Below are 25,243 nucleotides of genomic sequence, written 5' to 3' on the forward strand. Positions count from 1 at the left end.
CAAAAGACAGCTGCTGATTTGTCCATGTAGAATATCCACTTCTAAGCCAAGACAGAGGAGGTAACCACCACTCCCTTCTCAAAAGGATGTCTGCACATATAGACTTAAACCTAGGTACTCAAGCATTAACTTGAGCACACACATTCAGAAGAGTAACTTTCTGCCTCCTAAAATTTAATTTAGACTGATTATCAGTCTGTTTACTGCAGAGAAGGAATGACCTTTTATTTGCATGTCTTCAAGGACTTAGACTAATTAATGTACAGCTGTTTAGGTCCCGATTACACTCTTCTAAGCTCTCCTATTGAAGCTTATACAGTAAGGTTTGAAGGAAGAATTCCAGTCAGGACAAGCATAAAAATACTCCTGAACTTCACATGGTTAAGATGAATGATTTATATTGTTGCTAAGGAGACTCTAAGACACCAGTATGGTGTAGAGATATAAGTTACAGTTCAAATGCATTGCAGGACACTCCCACAAAAGCCTTTGTGTCCAGGATGCAGTTGCCCTGTGCCGATCCCCCCTGAGAATCACAGCCTAGATTTCCAGGAAACCTCCAGATCTTGTGAGTACTGACCGCTTAATTTCTTGAAAGCCTCCTTGTTACAGGAAGTTGAGTATTAGAGGTTGCCTTCCTGGAGACTCAAAATGCACGGTCTTTGTTATAACGCTTTGTGGAAAGAAGGCAGCAATACTTAGGAAACAGTAGGGGAGCGCAGGGCTGCAGCAGGAATGTGAGTTATTGCACACTTGTCAGTTACTATTTGCCTGTTGACCTACTGTAGCTGCCTTCTGGTACAGTAAGGTGTCCTCCATTGCACAAAGTAAGTGAAGATAAGCTACTCTTCCTAGATGATTAACTTTCAGGTAACAGCAAACCAAGAACAAGAGTATGCAGGCAGGCATCAGTCACAGACAAATCTGCTTGGCTGTCCTGTGTCTACAGGATGAGGAAAGTAGTCCTGGCAATAAGTAACCAAGAAGCTCTAATGATAGCTTCATCTGAATTTGCACCAGTGCAAAGCTGGCTTGCACTATCAGATATTTTTTTTAAAGCTGTTGGCTGCCACTTAAAAAGAAAACACATTAATATTTTTTCAATAAAGGCTACATTTGAGTGGAAAGCACTGCATAGAACTATCCTCTTCCCTTCACACAATGCCCCTGTCTAGTGCTTATTGGCTATATTCTACCAGACTGGCACGGTAAGCTTGAGGTCAGCTGTACATGAGGTCTCCTTCCAAATTTCAGTCTAATAGCTTCCTCAGTTCCAAGGAACACCTGAATTTTGTTCTAGTTGCAATGAGGAACACAACATCCCACAAAGGCAACAGTTTGGCTACTATCCTGGACTATGCTTGACTGTTACCAATATCAGCTACATGATAAAATCAGAAGCAATCATTTGTTTTTACACAGATACTTAAGATTTAAGAATCTGACAGTGTATCCCTGACATTGGGTTTCTCTCCCCCTTCACATGCACAATGCTAAAATAAGGTCAGAAATGCACTTTGTGCCATTCCTTCAAGTCAGCTATAGATACACAGCACAAGAGTAAGCTTAAGGTGAACTTTTCTTGCCAGTGCAGGTAACCCAGGAATTGTACAATAACGAGATGAAAGAACATAATTGCAATAGGGAACTTTTAACAGCACAGAGACAGAGAAACTCAACAGCATCACTGTCCAGATATGTTTTGTGAAAGATAAAATGGAAATGACATCACATTCTCTTTCCTCTCAAACTTCTCCCATAGACAGAGAGAAAGAGAGAATGACAAAACACAGTATTCTCACAGGCATTAATAGAAATCTTCCGTTTAAAAATAAACAAACAGTATGCAATTTGGTTTACCTCCACAGATAAAAGTGAGGTAGGTGTTGAGTAAGCTCTGCTGGAATTAGAACCTAATGTAACAATAGGACCACACTTGCATCTCTAGCAGCACTACTGCAGAAGAGAGGGCTTTGTGCCAAGGGGAACATAAGTACCTCACTTCGGTAGTTCTTTCTCTCCACTCGAAAGCTACACTGTTCCACTATGCTTGAATGTTTCCAAGCAACAAAATGTTGTTTCCCCTCCCTGCCTTCCACAGGTGAGAATTTGTCAGGATCTTTTGTTTTGTTTTTAAAAGGTGGCCACACACACTCCATTTCTACCCTCTCCAGCATTCTCACCTCTTCATCGTCAAAGAGACCTCTTCCACCACTGAAGAGGCCACCCCTAGACCCAAAGGGTGTGAAGTCTTCATCAGTCAACACAGGAGGCTTGAAGATATCATAATCTTCATCTAGAAAACACAAGAGCTAAGAGCTGTGGTGCAACTGACCAAGTTTAAGGGAATTAAAGAGATAGCCAAAATAAAAACTGGTTTGATTCCATCCAGTCTTTCTCATAAACATGACACATCCAGAGAAGCTGCTGTAGTCAGACTGGGTTGTATACGGTCGCTCCTCAAGACCACATTTAAGAAGGAACTCTCACTAGGCCTGTTTCTAGCCTTGTTTTACATGCACATCACAACCTAGATTTGTGTACACACTCACCGTGAAGGACGCTCACTGATATCCCACCCAGTTTCTAGAGTAGATGCTGCAATTTCCTAAGGGGTGTCTTACATTCCAACCCACAATTCAAAAACAAGAGAGGAGGAAATCCTACCATCTGATGGAACTCTCACTTCTTTCTTCTCTTTCAGAGTTTTCCTTGTTTTGGTCTCTGGTGACAGGGCTTTAAGAAGAAAATTTCAAAACATAAATCAAATAGTCCATCTTTACTTGTAGGCTGTGATCAATCTATGATAAAGAGAACCTAAAAAAATAAACCTACCCAAGCTGACCTGTATGTTTTCATATGAATCAGCCCACTGAAGCAATTCTACTAAGTAGAGGTTCTAAAATTGGCACATAAAATTGTAATAGCATCATTCTGTCAGACACTGTGGGTTCAACACAGTTGCCACACACAGACTAGTGTCACCTGAGATGCCAGAGAGCAACACAGCATTCCAGATGGTGCAGATCCCATACAGAGCGTGCAGAACCTTTGAGCATCTCAAATGGCTCCAGACATATTATCCTTGATTCAGTTACCTAAGGCAAAGCCAGAGTTCTATTCCCTCTGGCCTTACCATCTCAAGGTTATTTCAATGAAGAGAAGATTTCCCTGTAACTGAACAAGGTAAGCTAGTAGGTTTTATACTGATACCCACAGATCTATCTTGATTGTTTGAACCACACAGGAACACACACACACGCTGTTCTTGTCTGTTCATGCTCTCAGAATTACAGGACAAAAGCAGGCTCACAAGAACTTGCCACCTCAATTTCAGTCAGCTATTTTCAACTGCTGCTTTGCTGCAAGAATCACTACTTGAGAGAGGTCTCTCCCTTTGAAAGCGGTGCAAAAGTAAATGCAGTATTTAGCCTAAAATGTCACTGAAAACAGTAGCGAGGAGAAGGTCCTCAAAACGCAGCATATTTAAGCCATAAAGAGGAAAAAACAAAGAACCTATACTCCCTGAAAACATAAGTCTACTGCTTGAGCAGTTTTCCACTGTAGAGCTCACAGAAAGTCTACAGTGACCAGTGGTTTCCACATACTTACCTGAAACAGGGGGAAGAACACGCGGTCAAACATGCAGTTTTACAAGCAGAGGGAGAATCAGATTGGAGAGAAAACCTTTCCAATAATATGTGTGCTTGGGGAGTGACCTGTCTCACCTGAAAGCAATATGTTTTCCACTATAACACTCGGTGGATTCCAATTCATTCCTATAAATTATGGTCAAAAAGTTTCTCAGAAGACAAAATAGTGTCTTTAATTCCTCTCATTGGACCTTCACTTAATACATATTCAAATAACAGATCTGTGAAGCTTCTGTTACACAGAATCTCCTGTCCAACTCTCTCATGAGTATCCCACTACCTCATGAGCGCTTATCAAAGCTAAAGAGTTAACTTACACGAATGCTCTTCGTCCTGTTTGACTGGTAGTTCTCCTTTGATTCGGGCTGCCAGCTCATCTGCAAACGATTTTGGCCTCTTCTTTTTCTGAGGAGTAGGGACAAATAACAGCATATTCCTTATATACAATCCGGTTACCAACTTGATGCAATTGCAATTATAAATACTGTATTCTACAGCCTCACTTGTACAATATCCTGTCTAGACTCTGATTAAAGCCCTCAGAAGAGGCAATGCAGCTTTATTAAGAAAGCAATTCAGAGATTAGGGGTGCATGAAGAGGGGAAAAAAAGCCATTTCTAGTCCCTTATGATCACACAATTTTTTAATGTCATCTTGTTTTAGAAGCAGGACAAGCAAGAAGCATTTACCACACCCAAATGCAACAAGTAATTTCTTAATGACCTTCAAAGCCAGCTTTGATGCCAGCTTAGGGTGCAGGAGTCCCCCAGTTTAAAGGGGTAAAGCCTGAACAACCATGTTGAAAGACCATTCAGGATTTTTACAGGCCCTCTCTAGAGGATCCCATCCCAGGTAACTGAGAGCTACCATTACAATTCCTGTAAGGACAGGTTTTTCATGAGGGAAGTCAAATCTCTCTCTCCAGGGAGGCAAAAATTACTTACAGGCCTTGTGCTTTCATCTAAGTCTCCATCCTCATCTTCCTCTTTTTCAGAGTCAAAGAGATCACAGCCATCATAATCATCTTCATCACTCATCTGTGCTGTCCTCTAAAAAACAGTAATACCCTGTTGTGTTCTCCTGAAGTTGGCATACAAAACAAGCACAAAACTGTATCTGCTTAGATAAAATATTCAAAGCAAACTTAGTGAAAGGAGGGAAACATTCAGCTAGTTTGGGGTATTTCACAGCTTTTGAGAGGTAAGGAAGGAATGCCTCTAAGCTCCAAGCAAGTTGCTGCATTCTCTAGTACACCCCACATCCCTGTGCTGCGTCACCAAACATTTCCGGACCAGAGATGCAACTGAGGACACTAATGTTCTCCTCACAAGGAGCATCCTGCTACTATACACAAGCCTGAACTGCTTTGGCTGTGCTGCTGCCCTTAGTTCATGAACTCCTCTCCACTACAGACCTAGTATTTAGCCTTAACTCAGGAACACTGTGATCAGCTAGTAAAAAATTATATCATCTTGAGCTATTCCTAAGATGGATAGCAGAATGACAGACAATACATGCCCGCATCTTGGCTTCAGTCACGTCAATAAGAAAAAGAGGATGAAAAAGATTAATTGAATTGTGAGCTGGGGGCTGGCATGGACAAGGGCCCAGAAGTGAACTAAATCACAAACAACCCAAAGATACTTGCTCACCTTAAAATACATCAGGCATACAAAGTTATCCTATGAAGGTCAATACAGCTTAATGTAACATCTGAGTGCTTTTGTAACATTGTTTCATCAATATATAGATAAAAAAGGGTTGCTTTTTCAAACACTGTTCTTTTGGCACTAAACCATTTCAGATTGAGTATCCCCAGCATAAACGTCTTTTGCAGTAGCACACCTAAACACTGGTAAGATTCCTTCTCCTACTACCAACAACTAAAGTCAAGCTTGAATTTTTCAATCTAAACATTTCTTTTCCCTTTTAATTAATTATCCAAATGGACATACTTTTCAAACATTTAATACTGCTCACATCTTTGATTTCATGTCATACCCAAACTGCACTGTTCCTTCCTGCATAGCAAGTTTAGAATTCTAATTATAGACCAAATAATCCTACAGGAGCCTCATTTTCCTGGGGTAGATTCTTTGAACTCTCACAACTCCAAAATTATTCCTGAGGAAAACATACATCAGGTAATGCCATCCCACATATGCTTTGCATCTAATGATGGCTTGCAAGCATGTCTTTAAGCCCAATTAGGTTCAGTTTCACAACACAGTGCCATCTGGCCAGGACAACCTTCCCATACAAAGTTATGCAAATCAGGCTTAACCAAAGTTTTTAATAGTTAATTGTCTAGAGCTCTTATCTCCTCTTTCTTGCATCCTCACTGTGTCACAAGTGGAAAGTTGTCACAAGTTTCAAGTTGCACCAGGGTGTAAAACCGTACCTACCGTCTTTTGGTCATCTTCACTAGGGTTTCCAAATTCATCGTCTGACTCCTGGAACACAAAAGACCCAAAGACAAGTATCACACATTATTTTTGTCCAGTGGTCAAGAGAGGGCTCAGAAGCTCTGGACTTGCTTACATTTGGACAAATTCCCTCACCGTGACCTGACCAAGGAATTGTTTTCCCCACTGTTGACCACCTTTATGAACAGAGCTCACTAGAAAGTCATTAATTTAGCAAAGACAGCAAGCTCCATCTGACAGTGCACTGATTAACTCAAAAGGGATTTAACTTTAATTGAGCAAAGATATCAAAAGCAAACTCCTCAGGAAAAAGGGAGTGCTTCCATAGCACAGTTACAAAGCAGAACATCCCAGCCAAGGCAGGCAAAACATATCAGAAATCGATAGTCCAATGCAGCAGATTTATGAGGCAAAGCCTGGAGGTGCATTACTGACACCTACTTAACCTTTAAACTTGCTCCTGTTAGTTTCCAGCCCAATCTTTGTCACTGTAATTTACAACAGATTTATTCTCCATAAATGCAATTCTTGATAAGAATCCGATTTGCTTCACAAAATGAAATTAGCCTGGAATAAAACACTTCAGTTTGAAGTATTCTACTGTAACAGCAGCTAGAGCCAATACCGCTTTATTGTTCCTCTGAAAAGCTGCAGAGGAAACTACTGCATAAGAATAATAACAAAAAGCACATTTGCCACAACCATAGGGAACAGACATTGTGCAATATTATCTTGAGTCCCCACATGAAAAAGCAAGGTAGCTAATGGCCTCACACACAACCGAGGACTCATGAACACTTGTGCAAAGCAGCTGGTACTCTGCCACTTGTCACTTACCTCTTCATCCTTCTCCTCACTGTCAATTACACTTCCACGATCACTATCTACTGATCCTTCTATTTTAAATGAAAACAGAAAAGTTAAGATCAGGTATGACATCTGTACACAGAGCAATATGGTCACCAGACATATTGACAGCAACTGTAAAGGTTTTGTGAAGAGAACTAAAAATCAAGTGGAAAAGAGTGGCTTGGAAGAACTTTGAAGGCTGCTGAAATTTCAGCACTTTGCATTTCTAATACACAGGGCACAAGTTACTGCGAAGTTACTGCTTTGCATACCGGAAAAGTGGTTGTTACAGCATGATGCTCATTTTTTTCTCCAGCTAATTACAGCGTGCATCAAAACATGCAAGAACACTACACAGTATCACTCAAGCTGTGAGTTAAAACAGACCAAAGTCTCAGATTAGGAACTAGTTACTTGCATAGCAATAAAAGGTCATGCCAGCACATACCTTCACTAGAGAGATCTCCAAGGCCAACATCATCTTGTTCCATAAACTGCTGAGAGCCAATCAAGTAAGGTAAAGGCCTGTCAATATAGAGATCCTGGAAAGAGACAACATCAGGTCTTTCTGACATCTCTACATTGCTGACAAAGACAGAAGTCGTACACCCCTTGTTTTAACTCAAGGAAGATAGAAGCTTGTTAAAGAGAGTCCCACCAGACAGATGCTTCAAGTCAGCATGCAAGTGGGTGGGCCAGCTGAGGTTTATTCCTTTTTAACACTGTCAAAGAAGGGGGCTACTTGTATTTGTGTCGTCCCAACTTGTTTTCTAGGTGTCATCTAACAGAAGAATATCCTTACAAAGACTTGCAGGCATCAGTCTTATCCCAAATCCTGCACCTAGGGTTCTTAATTACTGGGAGAGTAAAAACCACCTATGAAGATACAGTTTGTACTTGAAAAGCATGAAATCTAAAGGTCCCACTCTACCCAGAATTGAGGCTTCCCTTTCCAAGTTCACTGCCATTAAGCTAACTCCCTTTAGGGTGCCATACCTTAATGCTAACCCAATTGCAAGACAAGCAGGCTACACGAGGAATAGCTCAGCAAGGAGCACTTCTCCAGATGTCATCATCAAATCCTCTTTTTAGGTAACAAATACCAGTTTTATACCAACACAGTGATACTGCTGACAGAAGCAAAGAGCAAGTCCAACAAAGCCAAACAAACCCATGCTCCCAGCAAGAACAGGTCTCTGTACCTTTGGCTCAAGTATCAGTTCCACCTTTTCGTTACTTTCTTCCTCTTCTGAGTCAGAGTTGCCTGCTTTGATGTCTAGCTGTTCAAACGCACTGTCCAGAACTTGCAACCCATAATTCACTGCTTCCTGGATTTTGGGGATGAGATCAGCTTCTTTCTGTTCCCGTGTCTTTTCCTTTAGTAACAGGAACAACACATTATCATTGCATTTTACTCAAGACTCAATCTCACTGCCACACGCGTGCAAAACTTTAACTTCAAATTAGTACAGTGAAAGCTTTTTGCTATGTGTAAAAGAAAGACCTTCAGAACCTTTTTTTTGCTTCACTTAATTCATCTTCATTACTCACAGAAACAGAGACGTTCTAAACATCCACACCAGCACAGTACTATCTTATTTATGCTCCCAGCCCATCAAGGGAACATTTATGGTATAATACACCTAGACTGTAAGATATATAAAAAGCTCTCTGAGATTTTATCCCTGGGAATTGCAGTCAGATTCTGCTTCCCCAATTCACTACTTTTGAATCCAGTAAGAAGGCCTAAGGCCTCAGTTCTTTTGCTGAAAAAACACACATAGCCATTTGAAAATTGATGTGTAAGTCTTGTCTACTGGACACAGTATTGAGCTTGGGGAGGCCCTAACAGATTACCATACACTGTAGTAGCGTCCGATGTTACTGTCAACTTTATGTTTGAATGACATACCCTATCCAACAGAGAGACTTCAAGGAGAAAGGAAACAGTTTGGTTTGTAAGCTGTAAATGTCCGCAAAATAAGTTTGAAAATGAGAAGGTGCAACCATACTGCCAGCACTCAAGGCAGCTTAATTTAACTACCTGCTCTGTTTTGTCTCCAACATCAGCTTTGGGAATAGGCTCTTCCACTTCTTCATCGTATACTCTCTAAAAAGTCAAGCAAAATTAATTCAAGTAAGAACAGTATACTGCTGCAAGGACTAAACCACAGGCACAACCAACAAAATAAAATACATTGTTAATGTGTAATTAATTACAAATTAATTCATTACATATCTAAAAAAAGGAGCCATGGATGATGCCAAGCATCTTCATAGCCTCCTTCATGCATTGAAGTCATCATCGTGAAGTTACCGTCAGGCAGCCTCTCAACCCAACTAGGGTAATTCAAGACTGCAAATGTCACTGCAGTACTAGAAGAAAAGCTGACCATTTAACTCTGTTCACAGATCGACCTGACATGGTTAAAAGAATTTTTAAAAGCATTGTTTTAACCCCCTAACATAGAGCTATTCTAGAAACCTTCAAAGTCAAACCTAAGTTTACTTATGGGCTGTCTATTTCCCTTCTGTTTTCTGTCATTTAGTAGCTTTCCTTCTTTAGCATTTACGCTTCTCCTGTACTTACAGAGAAGGTTCACATCCTCCCTCAGCCTTCAGTTTGTTCTGATGATCCCTCCCATTCAGCTCTTTTAGCACTCTTTTGTAGGATCAGCTACAAAGAGACACAGGGGAATAAAAAGTCTCCCTTGAACCTGCAAACCTAAATCCAAATCTCTCAAACACAGGTGCAGTTATCCCCTGGGAAGAGACAGATTTCTCACATTAAATTGAGAACTAGAAATGAAGAACTATTTCTGTGCACTTAAATTTGGGAACAAACAGCTTCAGGCACGCAAGATTTAAGATGTTTGGTACAAACTGTTCTCAGCAGAATCATTATGCTGAACAGCAAAGGTAGGCCAGAAAAGACATTGCAGCTCTGAAAAAACCCACCACCACAAAACCCCGCAACAGAAATCCAGATTTCCATCTCTTGTCCTCTGTCAGCATCTTTCCAATAATAGCATCATGGCTTCAGATGAGATACACGTGGCCTGAGAACAACGCTGATCAAAACAAAACACCCGATAAAACTCACAGCCCTAAAAAACCCTCCACAAATCTGAAAGACTATTAGAGCTCTACATCTTAATTATACACATGCTCCTCGTGATACAATGTTGTAGCAGGCTTTCAAGTCTAGCTTTTACCTTTCTAAAATAGCTATATGCATGAGCGGGAACATTAACCAACAAATACGCTCATCATGACCAAATGTAACAGACAACTGCCTGTAGTCCAACACCTTTAATACCAACTGCTTTTAGCTTAAAATAAAACCACTGGGCAAATTTACAGCATCATATAATATTCCTCATATTTAGACAGCCAAGTGCAGCCAAATGCTACCTGTAAAGATATACCAAGACATCCCAGAGATCCCAGCTCACTCACACTCCTAAAAATGAAACTCTGATCTCCATGTCATGTATAAACAAGGAAGGAAGGTACCTCAGAAGAGGCAAAAGGGAATCTGCCAATATTGGATAGTAAACCACTCATGAAGGAATTAGAACATCATTTAACAGAAAGCGATTAAAAGCCACTTCATCTCTAAATTAACATCAGACTTGCCAAAAAGCCAAATCACGTCTCCCCATTACAGTAAAGGACCACACCAATGTCTGAAGTACAAGCTTGATATCATACAAGAACATACTCACGTTCTCTATGAACTGTGTATTGGACAACATAAGAAAGTCATTGAAGACATTATGAAGGCGACAGTCCGTGGCTTTTGTTTCACTAATCAATCCATCTACTTGCTTTTTTATTTCGTGAGTCCTGGAAATGGTTTGCTGTGAGAACTCTTGTAGAAAATGCAGAAGCTGTTTACAACAGAGGAAAGCAATAGTCAGCATCCAACTCCTTTTCCTTTTGACACCGTTTACGACACAGGCAGAGTTGATCACTTCAACTGAGCATCAAAATAAACGCAGTTTAGACTAAAGCACCCCCACGTACACCCAGGACCAAGCCTCATCCTATACTGTTTCTACTCCACTCTGCATTTCCTTTCGGGCCAACTCTTCATTTTAGTTTTCTTGCCCGGACCGGAGGGTTAAAGCAACGGGAGAGCCTGCCGACTGCCGGGCCCTGACTGGGGCTGCCCTCCCCGCGTTCAGCCCGGCGAGGCCCCAGAGGGCTGCTACCACACTTCCCGACGCAGGCAGGCCGAGCCCCGGGCGCTGCTGTGGCCAGCGGGCGGCAGCACCGCCCCGCACACGGCCCCACCCGACAGCCCCCAAGCCCCGCAGGGGCAGGGAGCACCGGCCTCCGGTGAGGCCGCGGCCGGCGCAGCCGTAGTCCGCTCACCCTCCAGACCCAGGCCCGGTCCCGGCCGCACCGCTCACCCCGGCGTCCGAGGCCAAGGACCAGCTCTGACTGCCCTTACGGATCTCCTCCAGCGACCAAGGCCGCTCCCACACCGGCTCTCGCTCCGCCGCGTCCTGCGAGGTCCCGTTCATCTGCGGAAGAAGGGCAGTGAGACAAGGAGAAAGAGGCGGAGGCGGAGGCGGAGGCGGAGGCCGAGGCCGAGGCCGAGGCCCGCCCGCAGCCCTCACCGTGACCGCGGGCTGCGCTGCTCCCGCCGCGCCCGCCGGCGCCATCCGCCGCGCCGCCCGCCCCGCCGTCAGCTGAGTGCCGGTCACGTGACCCGCCGCCCGGCCCCGCCCCGCGCGGCGCCGTACGGGCAGGGCGGCAGGGGGCGCGCGCGGCCGGAGCGTTCCCCCGCTTCAGGTGGAGCCCAGCCCCCAGCCGCCCCCGCGCAGGCGTGTGGGCGGAGGCGTCTGCGCGTCGGGGCTATGGCAGCCGGCGGGCAACCCTGCCGGGAGTGGCCCAGCCCGGCAGACCAGCAGGAGCAGAGGACTCACCTGGGCGCCCACTGCGAAATCAGCCGTCACAGCGTACAGCCCCTGGGGGGTGCTTGAGCTAAGCCGGCTGAGCTTGCTCCCAGCTAGGTGAGGGATGCTCACGACGTCCTCTCTGCCGGTTGTGAGGACCGCATCTGCCAGGCGAGGGGAATGAAGAACCAGATGGAAGATGGCTTCGACCACTGTAACTGCTTCAAGGGTCTGACACCCTGGGCTGAGGGAGAGATCAGGGCTTGTAATGACACGTGCACGGAGGGGCCCTGCTCTGCACGGGAGCAAAGTCGAGGGTGGCAGGAGTAGCAGGGCATGGCGACACGCCTGCAGCACAGCAGCGTTCCCTGCTGCAGCGCTGCAATGGGGTATGCCGATGCACGGTCTTATAAGTAGAGAGGGACCCCTTCCTCCTATTTTCCTCACAACAGTTTAGTAAGGAAAAGTTTAGTAAGACTTACCTTACAAGTCGGGTAAAATCTCCTTTCATTTAAATAATATACGATAATAAATAATAATATATAATTTATTTCATTCAGATATATATACGGTGCAAATTGCCAAACTGGGATTCACAGCCAACTATCCCTGGGCCTTTACAGGTCAAACACCCACTCTAACTTCCCACTTTCTCACTAAGTCATTTTTTTCCAATGGATTACAAAACCTTGTCATACCACTGTATTTCATATGTTATTTATTACAAGTGAATTCACAAGAAAGGAAATGACAATAAACTCATCTGTTCTTCCAGCAGGTAACTAAAACTGGAAATGGTCGATTTAGATCAACCCTTGATATTAGCACATGGAGTTTATTTATTTATTGCACTTGGCTACACTGATACCACAGAAAACCTCGTGAAGAACCAAGGCACTGGGTGGTTTGCTTCTTACTTGGGTTCTTAGTCTAAATAAGAAAAAACGCCCAAGATCTCCAAGTTCTCATATATTTATTTTAATGGCTACATCCAGATACTTGAAGGATATTGCTAGATTAGGGCCATAGGAACTTCTAAAGGCAAAGTATCATCGTATTCCTTTCGATTCTATTTTCCTGTAATTCTATAACAAGATACCATTACTGACCTGGCTCAGACCTTCAACCCTAGTAGAATTGAAATAATTTTAATATACTGATAATAAAGCACAAACTAACAAAGTACAAGTAGAAAAATATTAGCCTAGGCTAGTTTCACAACGTCTTGAGCAAGATTGTTAAAAAACACACAGATGGGATTAATTAATTATTCTCCAAGGCTTTTAGTGTTTTGCCATAGTTCCTTCCTCTGCAACATTGCAAAAACCAGAAAAAATTGCCTTTTGTTACTTTTCGTATTCACCAATATGTGGAATATAATCCAATATATCTTTTGTTGATAATGCAAAGTTCTACTGGCACAGAACTTTGTGCGTTACAAAACATGAGGTCTATATGCTCTATGTGTACTGATGCTGAAAAACATAGGGTCTTACCATCAGGCAGCTTCAGGTCTGGGGGGTCTTGCAGATTAGTTTCCATTAAAAAAAAAAAAAAAAAAAGACAGCAACATGGAACCTGAATGTCCCCTTAGGCGAAATTGTTTATTTGTGATACATGCACCAGTCTCTGAGCAAAGAGGGCTACGAATGGCACAATAAAAATCTGCTTTCTAGAAGTCCCAACCTAAACATTACTGTCAGGGTCCCAAAAAGCATTTCAGTCCTAAAATTCCTTTTAGAGAGGAATTTAGACAGGTTCCTGTTAAAGGTTAGAGAGAAGATGGCAAGAAGGAAAATCACTTGCTGTTCCCCTCAGAACTTTCCAAATGAATATGCAATGTAAAGGTATCAAAAATCACACATGTCATCAGGGTCTAATTTGCATACTAAGAAACAGAACATGTAAGACAGCATAGAGCTGAGCTCTCTGATATCGATGCTTACAGGCATGCCTTAGCTCTGTGGCATCGCTTGCTACTTGTATGTGGCCCTGAGATCTGTGTCTGCGCAGCTCATATTCCCTAGGACCTTCCAGAGCAGGACAGAGTGCTTCTGGAATCAGTCTGGGGGACAAGTTCTTTCCTGCATGGCCACAAGGACAGAAGTTACCGCAGGCTGGTGTTCCTTGTAATTCTGCCAGTCCCATGCAACTGCTCAGCCTTGTGCATTTGCAGCAGTGTGAAATGAGCCAAAGATCTTTTGATGGGGCCCTGGAAGGCTGCAGTGAAAGTGCTTAAGGTGAGGTCAGGCAGTCAGGAGGTTATTGGGAGGCCCCTGTGGATTGCAGAGGTGGGCCAGAGTACAGGACACAAAGGGTTTGAGGAAAATATACACAAGACAGATTTAAGAAACTTAGCACATACTGCAATTGTTGCTCTCTTCTGCCCTCCAGTTTCTGGAGAAGAACTAGCACAGCATAATGGGATGCTATAGTTATGTAGGCATGGTGCAAGAGGAAACAAACCTTTATGGATCTCTTCCTGGTCCTACTTCAGTCTATTTTCTGCACTGTTGCTCCATGGTGGAAAAAGCCACTGCCTATCCTGAAATTGCTTGTTAGCCTTGTCTAAAAATTTTCTACCCCAAACTGCTGCCAGACCATAAATCATCTGCTTAGTTATGATAAGACAACACTTACAACTAGGAGAATAGTGATGAAAGTTTGTTGCTCTAGTGTGAAAGCTCGCTTACATACAGACTTGGCATCGAGGATACGCCTGAAATTACAGCTGGCTCTGGGATTTCCCAACTGAGTTGGTGTGCTGGTTTTGGCTGGGATAGTTAATTTTCTTCATAGTAGCTAGTATGGGGCTATGGTTTGGATTTGTGCTGAAAACAGTGTTGATAACATAGGGATGTTTTTGTTATTGCTGAGCAGCGCTCACACAGAGTCAAGGCCTTTTCTGCTTCTCACCCCACCCCACCAGCGAGTAGGCTGGGGCTGCACAAGGAGTTGGGAGGGGACACAGCTGGGACAGCTGACCCCAACTGACCAAAGGGCTATTCCATACCATATGGTGTCATGCTCAGCATATAAAGCTGGGGGAAGAAGAAGGAAGCGGGGGATGTTTGGAGTGATGGTGTTCGTCTTCCCAAGTAACCATTACATGTGATGGAGCCCTGCTTTCCTGGAGATGGCTGAACACCCGCCTGCCGATGGGAAGGAGTGAATGAATTCCTTGTTTTGCGTTGCTTGTGTGCATGGCTTTTCCTTAACCTATTAAACTGTCTTTATCTCAACCCATGAGTTTTCTCATTTTTACTCTTCTGATTCTCTCCCCCATCCCACTGTGAGGGGAGTGAGCAAGCAGCTGTGTGGTGTGTAGTTGCTGGCTGGGGTTAAACCACAACAGCTGGGGATACAGACATAAATATGTGTCTGTAGTTTGCCTCCTCAATGTAGTAATGAAATTAGCAGAGTTTGAATTGAGCAGTGGGGGCTGATCCTGGCACTCTTTGGAATTCTGCGCTATAGCAATCTGGATGCCTTTCTCCTGGCTTAGATCCCTAAGCTTCCTTCCTGTGAAACCAAGGCATGGAATGGGGACAAAAAGTGGTGGGAGGAGTACTACAAACAGTTGGAGTTATCCAGACCAAAGAGCACACTAGGATTCCTTAATCCACCAGTTTAAGCATAGGTTGTGTTAGCCTCAAAGCTTGTTCTTTATGTCCACAAAGAAATAACTGTGAATGTCAGCACAAGAAGCAATTGCAAAGCAAAGGAGGAAATCCACAAGCTGACACCTATTCCTTCCCATGGACCTGGTCCCCAGTGGGTACCCACAATAATTTCCACAGGCCCATGGGACTGCACAGAACTTTTGGCAGCTGCAGAATGCTAAAGGCAGAAGGCTAAAGGTAAGATGATGCAACCTTGAAAGTAATTTGGAGGCCAGTATTGCGCACTTGTTATGTATGACCACAGCTTACTGTCTCTTCACAAATTCTGCAGAGCTGTGAGCAAACATTTTCATTTGGAGTGGATCCTGACTACTCTCAAACCAAGCAGTAGATTGTTTTGTCCAGAAAATATCCTATAAACAACATGACCAGCTTTAAGGGACGTATTGTGTTTGCTATACCCATTCACTCCTAGGCCATATGCAACTCTATTAAAGACGGAATGATTTCTAACACACATACACAGATTATGAAATAACAAGAAATATTCTTTATTCATACAGGATTATTAGGGGGATTAGGGGGATCTGATTTTTCTCTTTTTTTTTTAAACTGTGTGATGTGGCTACTAAATTCCTATTAGCATTTGTCTGTGAAGAAATTATAGCTGACAGTGGGCAAAGACTTAGAGTCTTGACATGACATTCAATATAAATTTAAATATAATTATCTCTTCTTGATAATCTGGGTAATCATATACCATATAGCTAGCCTGGGTAATTTTTTTTTCCTGTGGGTAAAAACTTTGGCAGAAGTACTGCTTTCTGTTGCTTTACACTGGAAGTGCTAACAAAAGCTTAAACACACACAGCACTTGGTTAAACTCACAAATATTTACAAGGTAAAAAATGAAAGAGAATACCACAGGCAGCTTTCCCAATAGCTAACAGAAAGTAAATATGTTTTTATAACTTCAGAACAGGATGCAAACAAAAAAAAGTCAAGTTACAATTAAAAGATAAGCTTCTGTATCACACAAGAACGAATCCCAACACAGTTTGTGCATTGTTCTTAATTTTCCCTGCCACTCCTTGTTCTCATGCACAGGTTGTGTTTATGGCTTGGTACAGATACGGAGAGATGTGGTTGTCCAAGCCCTGCAATTACCAGAACTCCCCAGCCTCCAAGAGCTAGTTCCAGCACCTGCATTATTTGAGGCTGCAAAAGGACTTGGGGGTGACAAGTGAAGTCAGGGCTTGAAGATGCCTCAGTCTCTGGCACACAGTGTAGGAAGGAGTGCCTATAGCTAGAAATAAGTACACGTGTGCTGTCACTGGACCAGCACAGGAGCCTGAAGCCCCCAGAGGTACTTCCCCTCCTGCTTGGGATTAATTGCTGGTTAATGCAATGACAGAACACACCACGTGCCTACCAGTGTATTTATTCATTTCAGGGAATTCAAAATCAGCTTTCCTTTAAAATTATTAATTGTAACCTGTGTGTCAGAAATAAGCAGACTATGATTACCCACGTCACCTAAAAGACCTTGCTGCCATGTACTGAGTCAAATGACTTTCTGTAATGAATTGTGCAAGCAGGAAAAAAATAACCGGGAAGATAAACTCAGTTCAGGTAACTAGAAATCCTAAAGGAGGAAAAAAGATCCAGAGCAGAACTGCTAATCCTCTAAAGGAACCTGGACTTGGACACACATGACTTCGTTGGCTCATGGTTTCCCCCACATGGGTTTGATCCTTCTTTGATGCCAAAAGTTCATCTGTTATGGTAAAATCTTGGTCTTGGAGGACAGCCATTACCTTGGAGTTCCCTTGGTGTGGGGTGGGAATGCTTAGTGTGTGAGGAACGGGGGAAGGTGACTTCTGGGTTCTATCACTGGGGTCTGCAGTCCTCTACAATCAGGTAATAAGCTCTGAAACTTGAAATCTCTGACACACTTAAGGGAGCCACCTGAAGTCATGCATCAAGTCAGTATCAGAACGAAAAAATAAAAAAGCTCCTGAGTCACAGTCTGATAGTTTTCTACTTCAGTCTTTAGCAAAACTTTGAAACATGAAACTCACAGGACTAGCAAAATAATGATACCCTTCCACTTTTGTAAACAGGTCAAGAAATTAAACTTCTCATATCAGTTGATATAACATAGTTGATAAAGCAACACAGAGCCAGGATGACAGTGAACTTATGTTCCAGGTTAGATACAGCAAAGCCTTTCACCAAGCGTGTTCTTGAGAACAGGCAGTGACTCCACTGGAGACAATGGAACTACCCACATGGCTAAAGCTAAGGATAAAGCTAAGTGCTTTGCTTGATCCAAACCCTAAGATCTAATCTGAAGGCTGCAGAAGTTAATGGGAGTTTTCCAGCTTTTCTCAGTAGGCTTTGAACCTATTTAAGCTAAAAATTATATTTCCAACGTATATGAGCTTTAGTTATGTGTGACATGTGCAAATATTTATCTGCATGATATATGTATGTTCTGTGGAATCAGCAGTGAACTTTGCAAAATACTTGTTCTCTCATCGAGTATTAACCTGCCACAAGGACATCTGCCCCCTGGCTGTGCAGGATCTGAAAGGGAAAGCTTTTTCAATGGAAGGTAAGAACATAGAATGGTTTGGTTTGGAAAGGACCTTAAAGATCATCTAGTTCCAAGCCTCACTGCCCTGGGCAGGGATACCTTCCACTAGACCAGGTTGCTCAAAGCCCTGTCCAACCTGGCCTTGAACATTTCCAGGGAGGGGGCATCCACAACTTCACTGGGCAACCTGTTCCAGTGGCTCACCACCCTCATAGTGAATAATTTCTTCCTAATATCTAATCTAAATCTACCCTCTCTCAGTTTAGAAGCGTTACCCCCCATCCTATCACTACACTCGCTGATAAAGAGTCCCTCCCCATCTTTCCTGTAGGCCCCCTTCAGGTACTGGAAGGCTGCTATAAGGTCTCCATGGAGCCTTCTCTTCTCTAGGCTAAACAACCCCAACTCTGTCAGCTTGTCCTCATAGGGGAGGTGCTCCAGCCCACTGGTCATCTTCATGGCCCTCCTCTGGACCTGCTCAAGCAGGTCCATGTCTTTCTTATGCTGGGAGCCCCAGAGCTGAACACAGTACTCCAGGTGGAGTCTCACCAGAACAGAGTAGAGGAGGAGAATCACCTCTCTCAACCTGCTGGCCACATTTTTTTTGATGCAGCCCAAGGGTGCGATTGGCTTTCTGGGTTGGCTCATATTCCATTTTTCATCTGCAAATACCCCCAAGTCCTTCTCCACAGGGCTGCTCTCAATCAAATCATTGCCCAGCCTGTATCCATGTTTGGGATTGCCACAATCCAGGTGTAGGACCTTACACTTGGCCTTGTTGAACTTCATGACGTTCACATGGGCCCACCTCTCTAGCCTGTGAAGGTCCCTCTGGATGGCATCCCTTCCCTCTAGAGTATCAACCACACCACTCAGCTTGCTGTGGTTGAACTTTGGTGTGGCTGAACATGAACCTTACATTTAAAAAGGAAGGAAAAGCATATTCCTTTTTATGTGAAACTGGATACATCAGAATTATACATACTGAGATGAATAGCTGAAGGCAGCTACAAAGGGAATAAAGCTGCAGGGCAGTTCTAGAGGTGTACTAAGGAATTCTTGCTGAGTCCTGTGTATACTTATTCATGCTCAGAGAATTCATTCCCATTAGAGCAACATTGCCTCTAAAGCTATTAAAGGATCCTGACTTTAATTGCTGCTGATGGACTGCTGCTGCAGAGTATACATCAATCCTGATACACAGAAGTGGCCTCTCCTGACCACAACAGTGGCAAATCTAGTCTAGGAGGTTATAATATGGTGTTTCTCTCCAAGAACATTATTCTAAAGTCTTGCTTATACTCCAGAGTTCCTTAACAGTAATTAATTTAAATTAGTTTATTTAAGCCAGTGCAAAAACATTTAGTTACACTTAAAATGAATCTCTCTAGCAGTTTATCTTCAGCTGAGAGGGAATTTACTTAAACTACTATTACCAAACTACTACTTAAATGTATTGCTAGGTTTGAATTGACATAAAGTTTACTACGCTTAAAATAAAGGAAGAGCATCCGCTAGGTTTTACATCAATTTAACTAGAAGACTTTGAAATAGCCTGGAAGCGAAACCAGAGGAATGAGGCTTTTCTTTCTCTCTCCAGCTCTAAAAACACACTCAACAGACGGCCTGGTAACAGTAGATTATGTTGAGCTGCAAATTGCCAGTGGTCATGAAGCAGGATTGTGGGGACAGAACAAGGGTAAATGGCATCACTTTCCTTTCCAACACCCCAAATTAACCTGCCTTTTACAAGGTCCTAGAAAAGTACTTCTAACCACTGCAAAAATAATACCATAATAGCTGGATAGGATAACCTTTTCAGAGATTTCTCCAGGTGTCAACACTTCAGAGAAAATGCTTCCTAAGAAGCTGAAAGAGACCAGACATGTTTAGCAGCATTCAGCTGGGAAACTAGGAAAGGTCCAAGTATGAAATCCTTAGCAGCTGTCTTACCAACAAAGCCTTAAAAATGTTTCCTGCTTTTTAGTAGTCTTGCATTCAGAAAAGGCAGACCTTCAACGCTGTGTGTTTTCATAACCCAGCTATCAACTTCATAGGAATATTGCAAATGATCAGAAATGGCTGGGCTGATCACAAGGATGATACACTTTCACAGGAAGGCTTGTCAGGCAGCTTTGTCTCTCTTCATGCTGTATGACAACTGGTGAAAAGCAAATTAGTGCCATGCTATGCAAGCAATCATTCTTGAAAACAGTGTATTAAAAAAGCAATTCACTGGAGATGTAGCCAGATCCAAGACTTAAGGAAGAGACTAAATTCTTTTAAAGCCAGATCTGCATATCCTGAGGCAGGAGGTTCAAAGGCGCTCAGAGGAGCGTCAGCCTACCAGCAGACAATCAGCAGCGCAGCTGGCAGGGCTCCGGCATCTTTATTAAGAACTCATTGGCAGAAGAATAAGGTGCTCTGCCTAACAAGTGCTTTGAAAGCAAAAACAGTCTTGCTTTGAGCTCTCTATCAAAAACCACAAAAGGACTGGCATAAAATTTCCTGTCAAGCCCAGGGTGACCTGGGGATAGCAAAGCCTGGACATAGTAGGTGAAGGAAAGGGAAAGCTGTAAAACTGGTGCAAGCCATAGGTTGGTGCACATTGTCTATAGTTTCTCTACACTTGTATGAAGCCCTTATATCAAGTGATCTGGGAGAAAATACAAAATAATTGCTGATAGAGTTTGCAAACAATGCTTAATGTGACAAATAATGACTACATTGGGTTGTCTTGATGGTGAAATAAACTGTGCCTACTTAATCCATGCTTTAGAGATTTTTTTTAAGTTTGTAGGAATAAGAATTTTTAAAAACTCTGTAAAACATAAAATCTATATTAACAACAGTGCCCCTGAGAAGAATTTAGGGATGGAGAGCAAATGTTTTGTATCTAGAACAAAATGGTGCTTAAGACAGCAGATGTGATCTCTGGATGTATATACAGGAAAGACATTATGTCCTTCATAGTATCTAGGGTCATTTCCACAACACTTACAAGCTTTCATACCTTGTTCTATACTCAGATTTGAAATTAGATACTGTCAGATTGGAGACTGTTCAGAAATGGGTTACAAGAATGAAAGGAAATCTGTGCTACGCAACTGAAGACCAAAACCACTGTACTCACCTGAGAGAAGTTATAAGCTGACTTGACACTCTGTAAGCAGACAAGAGGAAGATTTTGATGATCACAGAATCACAGAATCATATAGGTTGGAAAAGACCTTTAAGATCATCGAGTCCAACTGTAAACCTAACACTACCAAGACCGCCACTATACCATGTCCCTAAGCACCTCATCCAAACGTCTTTTAAATACTTCCAGGGATGGCGACTCAACCACTTCCCTGGGCAGCCTGTTCCAATGATTGATAACCCTTTCAGTGAAGTAAAATTTCCTAATATCCAGACTAAACCTCCCCTGGTGCAACTTGAGGCCATTTCCTCTCGTCCTATCACTTGTTACCTGGGAGAAGAGATCGACCCCCACCTCTCTACACCCTCCTTTCAGGTAGCTGTAGAGAGCAATAAGGTCTCCCCTGAGCCTCCTTTTCTCCAGGCTAAACAACCCCAGTTCCCTCAGCTGCTCCTCATCAGACTTGTGCTCCAGACCCTTCCCCAGCTTTGTTGCCCTTCTCTGGACACGCTCCAGCACCTCAATGTCTCTCTTGTAGTGAGGGGCCCAAAACTGAACACAGTATTCGAGGTGCGGCCTCACCAGTGCTGAGTACAGGGGCACGATCACTAAGGGCCACGATCACATGATAAAGTACTATTATCTAGTACGCTGGAAGCAAAGGATGAAAAAGGAAATTTATTGAATTTTCTCAATGACAAACATGATTTTCATGAAATGCAAGTTTTACAAAATGTACTGATTATATCAGAACAAAAAAAAAGTGAGGTGTATAGTCTGTAAAACTGAATGCTTTGTAACTTTGCATGAATTATGTGTTTCTTACTAAAGGATTATCAAACCTGCACAGACTTCAACTTCAGCATTTCCTCCAAGAAGGTCATGGAATTATGTCATGTGATGTACTTAAATTTTTTTTGCTCCTGCTGAATTCTTTGGATTGAATACATCCAAAACCCAAATTAATTATTATTAGTACTCAGAAATACATACTGCATAGGAGGAAACGAATGACAACTTTTGTTGCCACCATCCCACCATTCCAAAGTATTTACAACTCTGTGTTCTGTGTTTAATTTACTCTAAAAAAAAATAAGCCCAAAATTATTTAGCTTGTAGTACAGCCAAATTTTAGTGGATTTATTTGTCCAAGGTTTCTAAATGTAATCGTAAAATCAGATGCCAAATTTCCTGTAGCTGGTGATAAATCTCCCACAGGGTGAGTTTCAAATTGCTTGCCAGCATCTGTAATAAACTTTCTTTTTGAAACATAGGTAGGGCCACAGTCTGTTACTTCATTCTAAAAAGAGGTTGCAGGAGCAAGAGAAAGCAAAGTATTTGATTGGCACTCTGAAATTTATTACTGCTTGTGAAAGTATTTTGCACATATAAAAGTGATCATATACTCTATCACAGTTATTCAGGTCAAAGTCTGAACAGTCCCATAGGAGCAACAGCAGGCTTTTGATTTGAGAGGAAATCCTTATTTTAGTTGAGGAGAAAGAGAAATGTTGTAACGTGATCCAGCTTTGACTAGGATCTGAATGTTAAGGGTTTTAATACCAGTAATGGCCAAGAACCTTCTGTTATCTATCTGTTATCAGTGCACTCTGCAGAACTAAACATCTGCAGCATAAAAGATAAAAGATCTGGCAATAAAAGGTCCAGCATAAAAGATCTGGCAAAAGCTCCCTAAGCTATTAATACCTCGTTCCCTACTCTAAGCATATTCCGGTCCACTGATAGCAGAAATGGTCAGCATGCATTCCAGCCTCAGTTAAAAATCGCCTAATAATAAAATACTCCCTACAGCTTAGCTATCGATACTTGTATTTCATCAGAAAGGTGTTTCTTCTAATCACAATGCTTCCAAGGACTAAAAAGTTCCAGGTTCAACCTTTTACCCAGGTCAGTGCCCTACAGAATCAAACATTTTCTCATCGCCAGCTGGTGAAATTTCAGTGATTTCTTCAGAAATTTCAACATAACTGCATTTGAGTTGAGTAAGCTTTTTTTCCTAGACTTGAATTGCTCAACATGAAGGCACCATAAAATATTTGCTCTCAGATTCCACATAAAGCACTTGCAGAGTTCTTCCAGAGACTTGGAGCTCTTTAGAAGCCAGGTATTCCACAATGGTAAGTCAAAGGTTTAGATGTTTTTTAAAATGAGGATACAGATAGCTATTTGCTTTAAAACTGCAAAAGAAGGATATTTAAGAGAATCACTTTGTTACACATTTTAAAATGTGGATATAGTCTATTAAAAAAACTGCAAGATGCAAAGAAAGTAAGATGCCTTTGTGAAGATTACTGTGAATTTTGTTCTTTGTTTTGTAATTCTTTGCAAGAAACTGTACACATATATGTCTTGGTCTTTTACTTGCTGTTATTCTTTTCTCAGAAATGTTTGTGAAAATATTCAGAATTTTGTAAACATTTAGGACAGTGCTTTCAAAACCTATAGATGTGAAATACAGTTTAAAAAATAGTCCCTTTAAAATTAAAAGTGTAATACACCATGCATTTTTTCTGCATTTCTCTTTTGATCTATCAAGTTGTGTCCTGTTTCAGCTCTTCAAGCCTCCAAATGTGTTTGCAGAATCTGGATCAACAGTTAGGTAATGCTAAATAGATAGACAAAGCCCTATGGCCCAGTTTTCCTCTAATTTATGCTCACATAATCCCCAAAGGCACAGACATCAATTACTACCTTTGATGAGAATCTCAGGAATGGCATAAGTTTTACAGAAGAGGCAGTAGTTTCTGTAATATATGTAGATTCATAAATAAAGGGAGAAATTATCATGTACTTGTTTCTCTGCCTAAGCTTTCCTGAGGGCTTGTCTATACTCAGACAAGACTTAGTTGAACAAAATGGTCTGGTATCTCATTCCACATGAATCCACCCACTTTCAAAGGCCATTAAATCCAGTTTGGAATATTCTGTTCTGCAAGATGGCTGGTGGCATCCTCTTTTTAAGAGAGTGAACAAGCCAAAAAAAACCCCAAGAACAACACAACTCTGATGTTTAACTAAGAACCCTTGGCATCAGTGTAACAGTAATAATCTCTGCCATTTCTCATAAAGGATACTGTTCCTGCCAGTGCTTTCGTACCTGTTTGATACCCTCTGTGCTCAGCCTACTTACATGTGGGCCCTTTACTGTTAACTATCTGTTGCTTAGCTGATGTATGCTTTGGTTTTTACAGCATAAGGCCAGCTCAGACAGCAATTAGACACCACAGACTTCCCCTTCTGCTTCTGTTTAGATTCAGTGGAAGGTCCAGAACTTTGGGCTTTAGAGAGAGGAGCATGCCCAAGTTCATCTGACTGGCATTTCTAGGCATAGCGAGATAAGGACAAATGTTGTAGCAAACAAAGGGTAAAACACTCACAGAAGACAGCCCAGCACAGCAAAAGAAGGATTTTAGTCTTTTCTATAAAGACATGGGTTACAGCAGTAAGACCTCTGGTAGAACTGGCCCCTGCTGTTGCAAACACCTGAACCAGTTTGGAGGAAAGCCACCACCAGACTCAAGGTGGATGACTAATATACAGCAAACAGCATCCCAAGCATGTTGAGATCCTCTGTAGAAAGCCATGATTCCCTGAGCTCACAAAGCCCCGGGAAGCTGCACAGCATAGATAGCCCCACAGATCCATGCCAAATGCACGTAGAGCCTCAGCAGAGACCAGCTGCAACGTTATATCCTACAACTTCACGGAACAGAAGTTGCTTAGACAATTTTCCTTTGGCCAGGCACCACAGAATAGCACAGTATGAGAGTTTCACTCTTTCTTCTTCACTTCTCATTCTGGCTATGGTCCTCAGCATGGCAACTATTCTACCCCAAAGCCTCAGGAACTCCAAATCACAGAACACTACGGAAATTGTTACACCCTTCCCAGACTACTCCACTACTCTGTAGACCCTCCTCCTCCCTTTCACTATACCATAAATGTCCCTCAGCCCTGTAAGAAAGCAGCACATCAAGGATTAAAACAGCGTTTTCCACAGCAGACAGAGGAGATTCCCCTTGG

At 42.4% G+C, this 25,243-nt stretch overlaps 2 protein-coding genes across 8 annotated transcripts in view; one reads left to right on the forward strand and one right to left on the reverse strand.

Annotated features, from left to right (window-relative positions):
• The window catches only part of WASHC2C (WASH complex subunit 2C), a 39,180-nt gene extending 27,546 nt beyond the window's left edge, over positions 1-11,634 (reverse strand). For all 7 annotated transcript variants that reach the window (XR_012043974.1, XM_072871410.1, XM_072871411.1 and 4 more), the window contains exons 1-12: positions 11,557-11,634; positions 11,347-11,460; positions 10,657-10,821; positions 8,973-9,038; positions 8,131-8,304; positions 7,377-7,470; positions 6,917-6,975; positions 6,059-6,106; positions 4,598-4,702; positions 3,971-4,058; positions 2,668-2,736; positions 2,184-2,296 (exon numbers count right to left, since the gene is read on the reverse strand). Coding sequence is in view for 6 of the 7 variants with exons in the window: in XM_072871410.1 (XP_072727511.1) it covers positions 2,184-2,296; positions 2,668-2,736; positions 3,971-4,058; positions 4,598-4,702; positions 6,059-6,106; positions 6,917-6,975; positions 7,377-7,470; positions 8,131-8,304; positions 8,973-9,038; positions 10,657-10,821; positions 11,347-11,460; positions 11,557-11,601 (1,140 nt within the window). In the remaining variant the exon portion in view is untranslated. The remainder of the gene's footprint in view (positions 1-2,183; positions 2,297-2,667; positions 2,737-3,970; positions 4,059-4,597; positions 4,703-6,058; positions 6,107-6,916; positions 6,976-7,376; positions 7,471-8,130; positions 8,305-8,972; positions 9,039-10,656; positions 10,822-11,346; positions 11,461-11,556) is intronic.
• A 162-nt stretch (positions 11,635-11,796) lies between these two features.
• The window catches only part of MSMB (microseminoprotein beta), a 35,673-nt gene continuing 22,226 nt past the window's right edge, over positions 11,797-25,243 (forward strand). Inside the window, exon 1 of the mRNA XM_072870476.1 lies at positions 11,797-11,898. Within this exon, the coding sequence (XP_072726577.1) occupies positions 11,797-11,898 (102 nt within the window). The remainder of the gene's footprint in view (positions 11,899-25,243) is intronic.

Source organism: Ciconia boyciana, chromosome 8 (genome assembly GCF_034638445.1).
Source record: "Ciconia boyciana chromosome 8, ASM3463844v1, whole genome shotgun sequence".
NCBI classification, from domain to species: domain Eukaryota; kingdom Metazoa; phylum Chordata; class Aves; order Ciconiiformes; family Ciconiidae; genus Ciconia; species Ciconia boyciana.